The following is a 15514-nucleotide window of genomic DNA, read 5'->3' as shown; positions in this document are numbered from 1 at the left end:
CGGCCTCTTGCGGTATAAAAACAGCAATTTCAACCGAGATTACTGCAGAGTAGCTACTTGCACAGTTATCAATCACCTTATGTCCCTTTATAGCTTATCATCTAATATTAAACCTATTATCTAATGCTTCTTATTTAAAAGTACATTAATTTATGCACCATTACTTATAGAATAGTTACTTTGTCACTTTTAGTTTATTTATGAGTAAGTTATTAACAGTACATACAGTTCTTTTAAAAATTAAAGATATGTCATCAGCAAACAATACAGTTTCATATTTATTAACTAACACGACATTTGTGTAAAATAGGAATTGAAATAAAAAAAACCCCACTTTTATTGGAGTTTAGGTAATGATAAATGAAATGAATGATACGAAATCCGTAGATCAAGAGACTTTTTTTAAATGCCGTAGTAAATTGGTTTTCTAACCAATTTTCATGTTGCACAGTCGAAGTCGTTAGACAATGTTTCTAAAATATTTTCTAAAAATAACAAAGCTTTCCAAGCGATTGCAATCAAAACACATACGTAAAGTTTTTAGTCTCTACCGAAAATATAAGTATATAAATATATTTTAGAAATACAATACACTACAACAATTTTTATATTTTAATTAAAAATTAATACCCAGAGTTTTCTGTTCGAAGGATAACCAAGACAGCCACACCTTTTTATAATAAAAAATCTATTCAAGATACATTACAATACTACAGTAACAGTGAACATATGTCAGTTGTCACTTTTGACAATGACATATGACATAAATTTGTTGTCGATAATACTTAAAGATATCTTAGAATAATTTTTGCAATTATTAAGATTGTATAATAAAATTTAAAATTATATTCATAATATATGGATATACAGTAATAAATATGGAGCAACCCAACTTATTGGACATTGTTCCTGATCAATTGTTCCAAACATATTACATTAATGATATAGATCACGTACAGAAAAAACTACAATATGAAATTGAAAGGAAAAGAGAGGAGCTACGGGCTATGGTTGGGTAAGAAATATATAGAATAATTTAATATTTTCTTATTGAATATATTTTAATATATATATCTTAATATAAGGTTAATCATAACTCTTTAAAAGAGGCTATTGAATTTATTACTATTGGATTTAATTAAATCAAAATTTATACCACTAAAGCAGTACTTTAGCTCTTCACACTCACTGCAAGAATATCATATTATTGTTCCAAATATTAATATCTTTTTATGTGTTTAGACGACAGTGTTATAATATTAGAGCGTTTAAAATGTTCTACATAGTTGCATACAATTTATTTACAGAGAAAGATATAGAGATCTTATTCATGCAGCTGATACTATTGAGGAAATGAAAGAAACATCAAGTAGCACTTTGAATCATATAAATGACATGATGGTGGCTTGTAAGAGCCTGCACGATACACATTTAGTAGGTTTCAAGATTGACAAAAGCCCTCTTGAGAGTCAAAGGTAAATCTATTATTAATAATAATCTTTTAACATCATTAACAAACAAAGCAGTATTTTTTTAAAATATTAAACAAATTGAATTCAAACATGGGCAAACTCAATTGAATTTTTGTGTTTTTTTGTGTTTATAACTTGCTTGTGCAAGTGGCAAAAATTTCAAAACACTTGTATGTGTCTCGACCAACACTTATAAGAGCAGAGTGCTGTAGTGAGCTCTAAAAGCTTAACATGTTGTCAATGGCTGTATGAATGTAAACTATATATATATAATTGAATGTATTTCTTACTCCTTAATATGAGTAAGGTAATTGAAAAAGGTAACGTTTTTGCACATAAACTTGAACTATACCCAATCTAGTGCACACAATATGTTTAAGGAGTATAGTTTTCTTGTCACATATGGATTATTACTATATTAAAAGTAAATTAAATTTAGCCTTATTTGAATGAAATTAAATATAACATTTTATATGTTATTAAAAAATCTACATTGCTTTTAATAAAATAATATTTTAGTTTACAGACAACCATAGCCCCAGTACACACTTTGTCAGTACAAGTAAAATTATTAATGGAAATACCAGAAAAAATTTGGAAAAGTATCAGCGTCAATGATTTTGTCACAGCTGCACAGCTGTTTATAATGGCTAGACATATTAATACAGGTATTTTTATAACTCTTATTAATAAATAAATACATATAAACTGTGTTAACCTCTAATTATTTTTTTATATTTCAGGATTGCAATTACACATTGGTGGTAAAAATGTGAAGCCAGGAATGCAGTCACTTCAGCGGGTAGTTCAACAACATTGGTATTCAGTGTCTAATCTGAGTCGGACTATAGTTGACATGTGCAGGCAAACACTACAAGATGTTGATATTAGTGTTTCGGTAAATGCCTAAATATGAACATTTAATTAATGTAATATTTTAATTTGTGTATTTATAAGTTACGGTTGATTGAACTATTTTTAAGCTAAAAGTTTTCCTTTTTACTTTGAAAAATCATACTTACCATAACATAACACTTCTTTACTACTAACCATTGGACCAAGTCCATAGTTAGTGCATAAACTTAATAACTATGTGTAAAGCTGCCATAATTTCTGAAGTGTCGGAGAATCTCACCGCTTAGCAAACACATTCAGAATCAGTGCGAATCTGACGCGGCAATGACCATAGTTTTCTTTTAGCTGCAGAAAACTTTACATGCTCAAAAATTATTGTCGATTTAAATATTGGATATAACTTGATGGTCAAATTTTCATTACAATTCCAGGTTGCCTGTTCCTGCCTCGTTGGTCTCTATTTACTAGACTCCCAAACCATGGTGCAACTTTTGAACACGCTCATAGGAGTCCATAGCAACAACAGCCTTAAATCAACATTACAATTCGACCTTGCAAAGATCCTAGAAGGAGATGTTAAAGCGCAGATTAAAAAGAAAATTATCAATGGTGTCAAGATTGTTTTGAAGACTGTGGAACTTGTCTATGCTTGTTTTGTGGGTGAGATAAATTAAAAATAATAAATGTTTCATATAATTATTACATGTATGAATTGTCTGTCTCATTGTGATTGTGTCTGTAAATTCCTCAGACTCGTAGGTCCTGGGTGCATAACCCGGGTCGGTCAATAAAATAGTTATTGGGGTTTTCTTTCGAAAAATTCTCAATAGCCAATGAAACCGTTGGTGCACTTGTTTTTACTGAATAGTGTGTGGGAGTAGAAAATGTCTTGTGTTTGCGCACACACGTTTGCACTATAACACGACATGCACATTGAGAATACAGGCTGTGACCGAAATCGGTCGAAGCTCATCATCATTATTTATATTCTTATATTTATTTTTATGTTTCAGAAAATGAAGGAGGTGCAGTATTAGAAAAACTCAATGAATTGTATCGAACAAACTCACAACCTTTGCTCGAGTTAGTGCAATATAGTGATCCGGCTGCTCTGAAACTTTTACCGTCCGCTGTAACTAGTTACCGGTAATTGTTTTCCTGGCATTTACAATTTTGAACGAATAACTGTATAAATATATAAATACGAATTTGATTGATTTATATTTTTTTTCTTTTACTGTTTAGAAATTTCAATCAATTGAGAAGAGGGCGGGCATAGTTAGGTTGCTAAAAACACTCTACTATAAACATCTATTTTATTATATATTTTTAGGTTATCCTCAAATAAAGAATTACAGCCATTAGCCAAAGACGAAATAACGGGCTGTGTACAAAAATGGAGCGTCTGGGTGAAGTCGTTTATCAATGAAAACGTTCAAGCACTACTACAGAACATCACGAGAGTGAAAGTATTACAGGAAATAAGACGGGAGACATTTAAAATTGGTGATTTTTTTTTATCTTTTATATAACAAAATCAATTGTGATTTCATTTCACTCTTACAAGCACTTAAAATTAAATAAAAAGTCACCAACGATTAGAAATTTTGCATCCTTGTATATATTATATTATAAATACGAAAGTTAGTTTGTTTGTTACGTCTAAAAGCGTATGTTAATTACTGAAGCGATCATCATGAAATATTACATAAATTTTTAATTGGTTATTGTGGATTTATGGAAACACTAGTTTTCGCTCGCACTTCACATTTGTGAGGGTTTAAGCTTGCTTTATACCAAATCACCGGTATTTGGTTTAACCGTGAAAGCGCAACAGAGAGACAGCCAGGCAGAATAACTTTCGCAAAGTATTTTTTTTTTTTTTAATTTTTAGTGTAGATAAGCCCAAACAATACAAAAAAATGTTATCATTGAAATGGCAAGTATATATTATTATTCCGTTCTCATATATTTTATTCTAGAATCTCCACCCAACTGGAGTTCGATATGTCAGTCATTAGACATACCGGAAGTACACGTATGGCGTCACTACTTCCAACCACTCCTAACGTCCCGAGTTAAGGCGATCATAGACAATCGTTGGCAGAAAGTCTACGATACATTCAAGACTCAGCTATTGGTCGATCTGACTAAGGTATCTTCGGACAGTGAGGTGGAGAAGGAGGCGGATATCAACTGGTTCGTCTGGAAGGATCTTATAGGAGATACGGTTATTGAATCGAGAAATGAGGTCGTTAAAGTTATGAATGGCTTGATGAAAGGTTAGTGTATATTTTCTAGATGAATAACACTTTTATTATCACTCATGAATTATTCTACTGCCAAACAATTGGTGTTTGTATTTCTGAGTTTTTGGATTTGAGTGAGCCAGCATAGTTACAAGTATACATATCTGATATCTCATGATTTGTTTGATGACGTAGTGAAAAATTATTTTTGGTCAGTTATTTAATTCCGAACTGCAATGATAGCATTTTCTGCAGTAAACACTGCAGCGCTTGAATTATTGGTAAGTAGCTGAATAACAATTAGAATTTTTCAGCCATATAATTTTAATTATTTTTTGTTATGTATCATATAAATTAAAATTGTATGTTAGAATCTAATGTACATAACATATTTTTGTTTTATTAAGCACGTAATTATTTTAATAAATGGATTTAAAAATAATGTTTTTTTTACAAATGGAGGTGAATTGAATTTTAAATATTATCTCAATTCGATTATCAAAACATCAGTGTTCGTTCAAAGGCATGTCCCGTCAAGATCGCGGCTTTACGCCTAACTTGGAGAAACTCTGCCAAAGCTTAGACGATGAACTGCAGAAGCTTCTAGAAGATTTAAAAGAATATTTATACAAAGATAGAAGGGGTGCGAAAGATAAGCTGTACGTGTACGATGAAGAAGAAGATACGGATCAAGTCTACACAGACAGTGATGAAATAGAAGATTATTTAAGACATACATCAGATAAATACATACAGAGGTAACGTACTATCGAGGTACTTTTGGGGTTGCCCGTCGAGAAATTGACAGCGAAAGCGTAATTGAAAAAAAAGAGTTATTTTCATATTATATATATAGTCTTGGTAACTGCCTCGTTGTTCTAGTGGCTACAAGTGGCCGCAGATCCGTAGGTCCTGGGTTCAAATCCCAGGTCGGGCCAATAAAATGTTGTTTGGATTTTCTGTCGAAAATTCTCAGTGGCAGCCCGGAGTCTGGAAGTTGAAAGTGTGTACACTCCAGTGCCTCGGAAAGCACGTAACGCCGTTGGTCCTGTGCCTGAACTCTTTCCGGTCGTGTCGGATTGCCGTCCCATCGGATTGTGAGAGGGTTTGCGCACACACTTGTGCACTGTAATATCTCCTGCGCAGTTGGCTAATCTCTTTTGAGATTGACCGCTGTGGCCGAAATCGGGCTGGAGGACTATTATTATTATTATTATTATATATATATATATATATTCTTCGTATGTTTGTCCAAGTTTATTTGACATTTTTTGTAAGTTTATCTTACCTTATCAATGAGGGTTGCAAGAGAATGTCTTTTACACTGAAGTTTGTTTGCGTAAATTATGAAAAAACCTAATTGTATACTATTTACAGCATGTTGCATTACATAAAAGCTTGTTTCGAAGAACAAACCCTTCAGTCCACTGAATTACAGAGGAAAACAACAGCGATATATACAGCGAGATTTGTTCAAGCGATAACCGCTCTTATGCATAACTTACGCAAGTGCTATATTAAAGAGGAACAGAGATTAGGTCTGAGTATCAAAGACGATGCTTTAAAGAGTTGGAATGATATTTGTGGAGTTTTGAAGCAGAATTGTCTATTTTGTTGGGGGAAATGGCTGGATATAGTTGATGGAAAAGTTAGGGAACTGACTGAAGAACTGCCCCAGGAATTTACTTTGGAAGCTAATATTGATTATTTAATGATGGTGAGATAAGTTGTTCGATTTATGAATTATCGGAAATGTAATTTGAATGAATTTGTCGTAACGATTTTTTTTTGGTAATATTTTTGATCGTCTATATAAAGAAAAAGTATTCATTGTAATTAATTTTTAAATCACAGGGTTATCTAAAAGTTTGATAAAAACAAAATTTTGTTTTAGCAATGGGATGTAATTAAAATCGAGGAAAAGGACGAAGAAGGAAATGCCATAGAATCCACAATCAAAGTGCCGGCTTGTCCTTCAATAAAACTCCAAGAATATCTGTACGCAGTCAGTCGGATACTGGACGAAGTTGTCCCACACACATTACCATCGGAAATACATACAGCATTCATTGAGAACACTATTTCCATCACACTCGCACATTACAACAAAGTCATAAAAGAGAAAGAGACGGATATAAATCAGAGATGTGCGCTTCAATTGCTGATGGATGTTAGGCACTTGACTTTGTTGATGGTCCCGAGGGAGAACAAAAATGCAATGGAGCTGTCGCATGATATTTGTGAGTTTTTGCGACAGAAGATAGATCCGTTCGATTATGATGTATTTTATCCGTATATACAGACTAATTTGAAGAGATCAGTGCAGAGAGTTCAGGTTTGTAGATTTTTAGTTCAGTAATCTGTAACAGCCTGTGAATGTCCCACTGCTGTGCTAAGGCCTCCTCTCCTTTTTTTTGAGGAGAAGGTTTGGAGCTTAATCCACCACGCTGCTCCAATGGGGGTTGATGGAATACACATGTAGCAGAATTTCAGTGAAATTAGACACATGCAGGTTTCCTCACGATGTTTTCCTTTACCGTGACCTTTACGAGATGAATTATATATAAATTAAGCACATGAAAATTTAGTGGTGCTTGCCCGGGTTTGAACCCACGATCATCGGTTAAGATTCACGCATCTAACAACTGGGCCATCTCGGTGTCTCGGATTTTTAATTATACTTTGTAAATTATTCGGAAAGGCTTCACCTTGGTATTCCAAGGAAGGAGTTAAAATAAAACCTTAGATAGTATTAACGCGCTTAACTTTTAGTTCGGGTATATTACGTACCACAAACAGTTCTTGATTTATTTATTTATTTATTTATTTATTAGGGAAACATACAGCATATCGTATATTACAACTTAATATAATAATCATATTTTAACACTTATGCCTGTTAAGTTTCCACTACTGTTTTAACAGGGAAGTGGACTAATTTTGATGTTACATAAAATATAACTATTTATGACAAAGTAAAATTTTAACGTAAATATGGTTATGGTTAATTACTAATAAGTATTTTTCACAAGATTATAAAATTTACTTAAACTATTTTTAAACAGATCAATGTGGTTGTATTTTCTATTATGACTATTACAAGATCTTAGAATAAAAGAATTTTTGAAATAATTAGTTTTATAAATGGGTATTGAAAAAGTATCCTGAGAGCGAGCGTTAAAACGAGGACACTTAAATAAAATCTCACTGAGCAGATATGGAGAATCAATTAAATTATTTAATATTTTGTAAAGAAACATTTGGTCTCTTTGTTCTCTACGTTCTTCAAGTTGCATAAAAACAGAGTCAGAATAAGTAAATTTGTATCGCAACCTCCTGATAAATTTGTTTTGTATATTTTCAATTAAGTTGACATATTTTGCATATTGTGGATTCCAAACAGTTAACGCATACTCTAAATGTGATCTAACGAAAGCATTGTACAAAATTACAAAGGTATGAATATTTTTAAAATCTGCCCCTTGCCGAAAGATAAATCCAAGCATTTTATACGACTTCATCACTATTTCCTCAATATGCTTATCGAATATAAGTTTGTTGTCTAGTTGTACCCCAAGGTCTCTCACCACGGTTACCCTTTTTAATTTAGTATTAAATATGGAATAGTCAAAAATTATTTGTTCTTTTTTTTTCGAAAATGTAATTACACAGCACTTGTCAACATTAAGCTGCAAATTATTAGCAATGCAATATTGTCCTAATTTATTTAAATCCTCTTGTAAATGAAAACAGTCTTGATTATTTTTTATTATCTTAAAAATTTTAGTGTCATCAGCGTATAATAAAACTTGAGAATTTTTGAAACAATTAGTTACGTCATTAATAAAAATGTTAAAAAGTAAAGGGCCAAGGTGAGAACCTTGTGGTACACCCGATGTTACAGGAATAAAACTAGACGTATATCCTTTAATAGCAACGGCTTGAGATCTTTCGCGGAGATAAGATGTAAGCCAACGTAGAAGGTCACCATGTATACCGATGTTGTTAAGTTTTTGTAATAACAAATTGTGCGATATCTTATCAAATGCTTTCGAGTAATCAGTGTATACGACATCTACCTGGAAACCAACTTCCATAGCACTCAATACTGTATGCAAGAACTCACACAGATTGGACTCAGTGGATCGCTTATTAATAAAACCATGTTGGTTACAGGTAAGTAGAGGCCTTAATAATGGAAATATCGTATCATAGACAATCTTTTCAAAAAGTTTTGGAATAACTGACAATTTAGAAATACCGCGATAGTTTTTTATATAGTTTTTATTTCCAGACTTATAAATCGGCGTAATTAAAGATTTTTTCCAAATAGTTGGTAATAATCCGTTGTCCAATGATTTTTTGAAAAGCATTGTTAAAGGCACACATAACACTTTACTGCAGTTTTTTAGGAAAATGGGATGTATTCCATCTGGACCATAACCCTTGGATGTATCTATGTTCGATAAATATCGTTCTACTTTTTTGTCAACAATCTCGATAGAGCTGATGATAGTCTGATTTGCGCTAGTAGAATAGTGATCCATTGTTTGATTTCCACTATTATCCTCAAAAACTGAATGAAAATAAGAATTAAACATATTTGCTATATCGTGTCCACTGTATCCAACTTGAGAGTTAAAATACATTACATTAGGTACAGATGTATGACCTTTTTTAGTCTTTATATAGGACCAAAACTGTTTTGAGCTAAAACGAATATTATTCTCTGCTCGTTCCAGAAACTCATTATAACACGTTCCTTCTAAGTTTTTTGATTGTAGTCGTAATTCAGAGAACTTGTTATAATCGTTTTGTTGGCCATAAATTTTCCATTTTTTGTGGAATTTTAATTTTTTATTAATTAATTTTATCAAGGGTCGCGTAAACCAGCGTGGATATTTATTGATCTCATTTATACACTTAGACGGGACAAATGTCTCTATAATGTGATTTACGATAAGATAGAACGTATCAACTGCCTGACTAATATCTTTGTTTTTAAATTCGTGTTGCCAGTTAACTTTAGCTAATTCAAAATTAATTTTATCATAATCAGCGCTGTGAAAGCGACGTACAACACGAATAGCTGGATTTAAATTTCGCTCAATGGTATTCATATCAACTTTAATACAAAGGGAAGGATGATGATCATCTTCAGGTTCTGATAAAGGGTCCACACGAGATATGTTACAATTCAGATTGGAAAGTACTAAGTCTAAGAGCCTGTTATTTAAGTTAAGAATATAATTTAATTGTTGTAATCCAGTAAAATTCATAAAAACAAATATTTGATGTACAAGGAGACATTCCGAGGGATTTAAAATATAAATTGAATTATTATTATTTAATGACCAAACAGCATCTCGTATATTAAAATCACCTGTAATAATTATATCATCTTGTGAATTTTCTATAATCAAATCAGATATAAATTCAAAAAAATTAAGCTGTGAATCCGTTTGAGAATTATTCTGTGGAAAGTAACAACAAAAAAGATGCAGAATTTTCCTAATAATACCGCGTTTAGTTATAATTTTTATATAAGTGACTTCAGCACTAGGAAAATTAGGCAACTGAACATTTCTCACATCAACATCAATTTCGCGACGGACCGCTATCAGAGTACCACCTCCCTTTGTCATTTCTAACTGCTCGTAATCACGGTCGTTACGATAAACATTATATCGAGCATCAAATAATTCACTGTCAAAGATTCCAGGTAAAAGCCAAGTTTCTGTTAGGCAAATAATGTCATAATCGCAATTAAGCACGTTTTTATAAAATTGATTAGTTTTAGTCCGTAAACCTCGGACGTTTTGATAAAAAATATTTAAGAACATGTTGAATACTTAAAACACAAATAATAATTGTATATATTACATATCTGTAATAAAAATTCCTTCATAGTTTCTATTTCTAATAAGTCATAAATAAATGATTCCCGCAATGAACGCTGCTCAGATAAAACGAATAAAATCATAAAAGAATATACAACACTAACAATAAAATAATAACTAAAAAAGTCATGAAAATGGACATTAACTAAAAAAGTAAATTCATGAAAAAATACTAACAAAATAAAATTAGACACTTGAAACTTATGTTTTAAATAAAACAATTTCGCACTTATACGATTTTTTTTAAACAATCTTCAGAAGTGATGTGCAGGACAGGCGAGCTTTCTGTGCGTCTAACCATAATCGTGCAGTTACGTACCCAACAAAACAAATAACCCTTTTCCTTTGACTTACGCTTTGCCTCATTGAATAAACTTTTATTGCGAGTAGAAAGGTGATCATTAACGTAAATTTGATTTTGCATTCCTGAAAATCCTATGTCGCAAGCTCTTATAGTTTTTAATTTTCGAAGCAATGACAAAAAATCGTCTTTTTTGTAACGAGCTTGCATTTTTAAAATAATTGGTTTAGGCCTGATGTCATTGGAATCATTCTTAGTCGCTACTCTTGTGATAAAGTCTATGTCAGTAACCGGGTTCAAAGGGAAATTGCACTTATCAGCGAGCACTTTTATTATCTGTATAAGGTTTTCGCCTTTCTTTTGGGGAACTCCACTAATTTGGATATTTGAACGTCGAACCCATTGTTCACTCTTGTAATGGCTATCTTTTAAATCTTTCATAGAATTCTTTAGCTCATTTAACTCCAATTCGATGTTATGTATTTTTGTAACTTCCTTGTCAAAATTATTAACTTGATCCATGACCATATCAATTGATGATTCAACGAGCTTAATTTTTTTTGTCCATTCGTTTACAGTTTCGGTAACTTTTTTAAACTCATTGGTTATAAAACTTTTAAATGATTCAATAGATGAATTTAAATGAGTGAAACGTTCATCAAAGTGGTCTATTATAGATTTAGTATTCAAGGTCGAATAGGGCTGTGCAAGATCTAAATTGGTTTCGTTGGCGACATTAGGTGTAATGGGACTTATATTATTATTTTTTTTGGTCTGTTTACAACTTGGACATTTCCATTTAGCTTTATTCATTGGTAGAATCTTTTTAAAATCTGCAAGCGAAATTCCCACGCAGCCATGATGATATATATTTAAGCAAGCAGTACATTTAATAGATTCTTCAACTTTCAATAAGCATAAGCAATGTTTACACTCCATTCTATTCACTTTTAAATAAATGTAGGTAAGCTTTAGTGAGTTAACACAGCGTATTCAATTTACCTTGCTCTTCGATAATAGCTCGCGCCCAAAAAGTCGTAAGCGCCGCGTATATCGCGTACTTACGCGTTCTCTTCAAATAGTATGCACTTCAATGTAATTACTGTGATTGTTTTAGTATTTTAAATATTTTTATTATACTGTGTCTTTGTATATTATTAAAAACAAGCACAAATATACTTTAATACTTATTAAACAACATGAAATAAAAAGTCACTTCCAATAACACTTTCATAAGGAATTAGGGATTATTTTGTATAGCACAAACGATATAGCACCGTACGTCAACTGTACTGTATTTATGTACCTTAATTTATAATAAAACATTGTTCCCTACTTTCTAACGAGTTCATATATAATAGATTATTCAAGATCTCGACCAATGATAGATTATTCAACCATAGATTATTCAAAATATCAAAGTTGACGAACAGACAATGCTTCCTGGTTGGAATAGGCTATAGAATTGCTCCCCTGAGGAAAGCTCCGCCGAGCCACGAGCGGAGCACAGCACGGAAGAGGCCGCGGATGCGTTCTTTCAACACGATCCCACAGCCTCTGCGATCCGTGCCGAGGACGGCCATCGCAGTGGTTTTAGTGAGTAAGAATCCCACGTAACCCAGTTCCACCCCCCCCCCCCATGGGAGCCGGGTACCTTTATGAAGGTTTCCACTGCGTGAAGAAAAAATAAATAAAAATTCGCTATAGATTTATGTATTGTTTTATAATTTGTCAAAATTATACATTCGATGAAATAATTCCTTATGTTTTAATTTCAGACCCTCCTCGGCAGCTTGATACTCCATCACGGTCAACTAACCGGTATAATCGGGACTAAACCGATTCTGTCCGGAGGTACGGGAGATAAGGCGGCTACTCTATTGGCTGCGGCGGACACGCACTGGTTCTCCATACTGCCCGTTGCGACCCCCGCTAATGTGCATAAGAAACAAGAAAAGCCGGTAGGTTATATTAATAATACTCACTTTACTAGTGGTAGGGCTTTGTGCAAGCTCGTCTGGGTAGGTACCACCCACTCATCAGATATTCTACCGCAAAACAGCAGTACTTGGTATTGTTGTGTTCCGGTTTGAAGGGTGAGTGAGCCAGTGTAATTACAGGCACAAGGGACATAACATCTTAGTTCCCAAGGTTAGTGGCGCATTGGTGATGTAAGCGATGGTTAACATTTCTTACAATGCCAATGTCTAAGGGCGTTTGGTGACCACTTAGCATCAGGTGGCCCATATGCTCGTCCGCCTTCCTATTCTATAAAAAAAAAATGTATTGTCATCCGGATTACATGTTATATACATTTTTTTTTTCAACTATTTAACAATATAAACAACCAAATAACAATTAAATGATGACACTACAAAAACCACGAGTTTATCTTTAGTGCCTTTCCCTCTATGGATTTAAATACATATATTGTATAATTGATTTAAATAATACATCTTCAACTTATATTTAATGTTCTTCTTTATCTATCTCTTTCTTCTAAGCTATTTATTAAGCGAGGAATCGTGTAAGAGCTAGTACGCTGTCCATATTTATTGTTAGCTGAAATAGTTAATATTTTTTGTTGTCATCCAACGGGTTTTTATATCATGCAGAGAATTTTTCTCTCAAAATATGATACTTAACTATATAAATTATTAATTAACTATATAATTGTGTAATTTCAAATTAGAAGTTTGATAGAAAAATGAATAAATAGTTAAGTTAAGTTTACGTTTTGACTTCGTTAGTAACATGAGGGATGTCAATATAAAAAAGTAGTATATGTCATCATTATAAATTTCGTATGATTTTGCATTTCATATCTTTCTAAATGTTCATAGGATTCAACCTTTTAAAAATGAAGCGTCTTATAATGTTAACTGATGCCTGGAAGTACCGATGGCAGCGTTATGGAAGTTTTATTATTTTATTAGTTTCGTTATGAACGTATCGCAGTTAGCGAAATCGACCAGGAAGACATCAGACTATTATTAATTTATATATAAAATATTTATCTTTTTCCACTCAATTCAATGTTATTTATTTTATGAAAAATAAACTCTCGATACTTATATAAACAGACATTTTTATAAAATACAAAAATTAAAATAAAAAGAACAAAATAAACATTACAAATTTAAAGCAGAAACACGACGTCTGAAAGTTTTAATTAAAAATATTATTTTTAATTATTAAAATCTGTTTGTAGAATGATACTTCGTTTGATAACTACGCTCTGTGAACGTACAGAAAATGTGAGTAATGGTTTGACGTGCTAACAGATTGAGAACGATTTAGAATTTTCACTAAAATTCTCAATATATAATCTATTTTATGATACTGTAATAACTATTTACAATAAGTTTTAAATATCGAGATGGCCCAGTGGTAAGAACGCGTGAATCTTAACCGATGAACGTGGGTTCAAACACGGGCAAGCACCTCTGAATTTTCATGTGCTTAATTTCTGTTTATAATTCATCTCGTGCTTTTCGATGAAGGAAAACATCGTGAGGAATGCATGTGTCTAATTACATCGAAATTCTGCCACATTTGTATTCCACTAACCCGCATTGGAGCAGCGTGGTGGAATAAGCTTCTTCGCAAAAAGGGAGAGGAGGCCTTAGCCCAGTAGTGAGATATTTACAGGCTGTTACTTACTCACTTACTTTTAAATACAGGCTATACCTGTATATGTATATATATATATACATATAACGTAATATATGTATAACGTAATATATGCTATGAACGCAATTAAGTATACACTAAGTAGATTTTTTAAGATAATTACCGAATTATATTAATTATATGTTTTATCTACGTCCGTTGAAACATCTTCCGAAGGTTTTGAAAGTTAAGGGTATTTATAACAATGCCGGTCCTGGCCCTTGATTTAGGGTAGAGTAGGTATTTCAGTGCCAATAAATTTAATTTTAGTTAATGTTATATAATTTATAAAAATTAAACAACGGTTTTGAATCTTGCTACCTGACGCCTAGAGTGATCGCTTGTTTCTCTACCGGGCTAATTAATTGACTTGTAATATTTATCCTTCGTACCTGTTACATAAGCTCACATTATAAAACAAAACAATACAATCATTGTTTAACATCCCATTATAGTATATAGTTTGATCCCACTGCTATTGTTTGCGTTTATATTATATACTTTTAATTTGTGCTAATAATTTATCTCGTGCTCGAACATGAATGGGAAACTTCGTGAGGAAACCTGCATGTCTCGAGTGATATTTATTAACCCATAGTAGAATAAGGTGCAAATTTCTCCTGAAGATTAGAAGAGGCTTTTGCCGTTACTGTGTGTAGTAAAATTCAGATGTTTATTGCTGGAATGTGACAATTATATGGGACTTTTGATTTGATAGATAAATAAACTATTCAGTTCAAGGAAAAGTAAATTTTCTAATCAGACAAGTGTGTAAGCATAGAAACATAAGTGTGATCTTGAAATTTTTCTTCCAAAATGGTACAACTTGATTTTCATTCACAGGTTAAGAAGAAACCCGTTTCAGCGAGTCCAAACAAATCTAGATCAGATATATCTGATTTAATGACCAGTTCGTTGCCAATAAACTTCGCGAACGCAAGATCGGGAGCAGCATCATTCTTCAACTCCATGACCTCTGATTGGTTCAGCGGATAAATGTTTATTTTAAATGAAATTATATTTAATATTAATAACGTTAACTATGTATTACAATTTTATATCATT

General features: G+C 32.4%; 1 protein-coding gene across 2 annotated transcripts; it reads left to right on the top strand.

Annotated features, from left to right (window-relative positions):
• Positions 1 to 802: 802 nt before the first annotated feature.
• Positions 803 to 15514, top strand: LOC126773335 (conserved oligomeric Golgi complex subunit 1). 2 transcript variants are annotated; one of them, XM_050494190.1, is made up of 14 exons: positions 803 to 1015; positions 1308 to 1475; positions 1992 to 2140; positions 2216 to 2370; positions 2759 to 2987; positions 3341 to 3473; positions 3661 to 3833; positions 4310 to 4609; positions 5100 to 5334; positions 5954 to 6293; positions 6471 to 6911; positions 12556 to 12738; positions 13989 to 14034; positions 15293 to 15440. In XM_050494190.1, the coding sequence occupies exons 1-13, from the start codon at positions 879 to 881 to the stop codon at positions 14019 to 14021; spliced, it is 2676 nt and encodes an 891-aa protein (XP_050350147.1). In that variant the 5' UTR covers positions 803 to 878; the 3' UTR covers positions 14022 to 14034; positions 15293 to 15440. The 2 variants fall into 2 exon arrangements, with proteins under 2 accessions (XP_050350147.1, XP_050350146.1); XM_050494189.1 differs by lacking the exon at positions 13989 to 14034 and having other exon boundaries at positions 804 to 1015; positions 15293 to 15514.

The sequence above is a fragment of the Nymphalis io genome, chromosome 14 (genome assembly GCF_905147045.1).
Source record: "Nymphalis io chromosome 14, ilAglIoxx1.1, whole genome shotgun sequence".
Taxonomy (NCBI): domain Eukaryota; kingdom Metazoa; phylum Arthropoda; class Insecta; order Lepidoptera; family Nymphalidae; genus Nymphalis; species Nymphalis io.
Note: the sequence above shows the minus strand (reverse complement) of the source record. Positions and strands in the feature narration are given on the sequence as shown.

Coding starts and splice junctions, on each gene's coding strand:
- LOC126773335 (XM_050494189.1), top strand. CDS start 879: ATGGAGCAACCCAACTTATTGGACATTGTTCCTGATCAATTGTTCCAA. Junction 1,476..1,991: donor AGCCCTCTTGAGAGTCAAAG/GTAAATCTATTA, acceptor ATAATATTTTAG/TTTACAGACAACCATAGCCC. Junction 6,294..6,470: donor ATATTGATTATTTAATGATG/GTGAGATAAGTT, acceptor ATTTTGTTTTAG/CAATGGGATGTAATTAAAAT.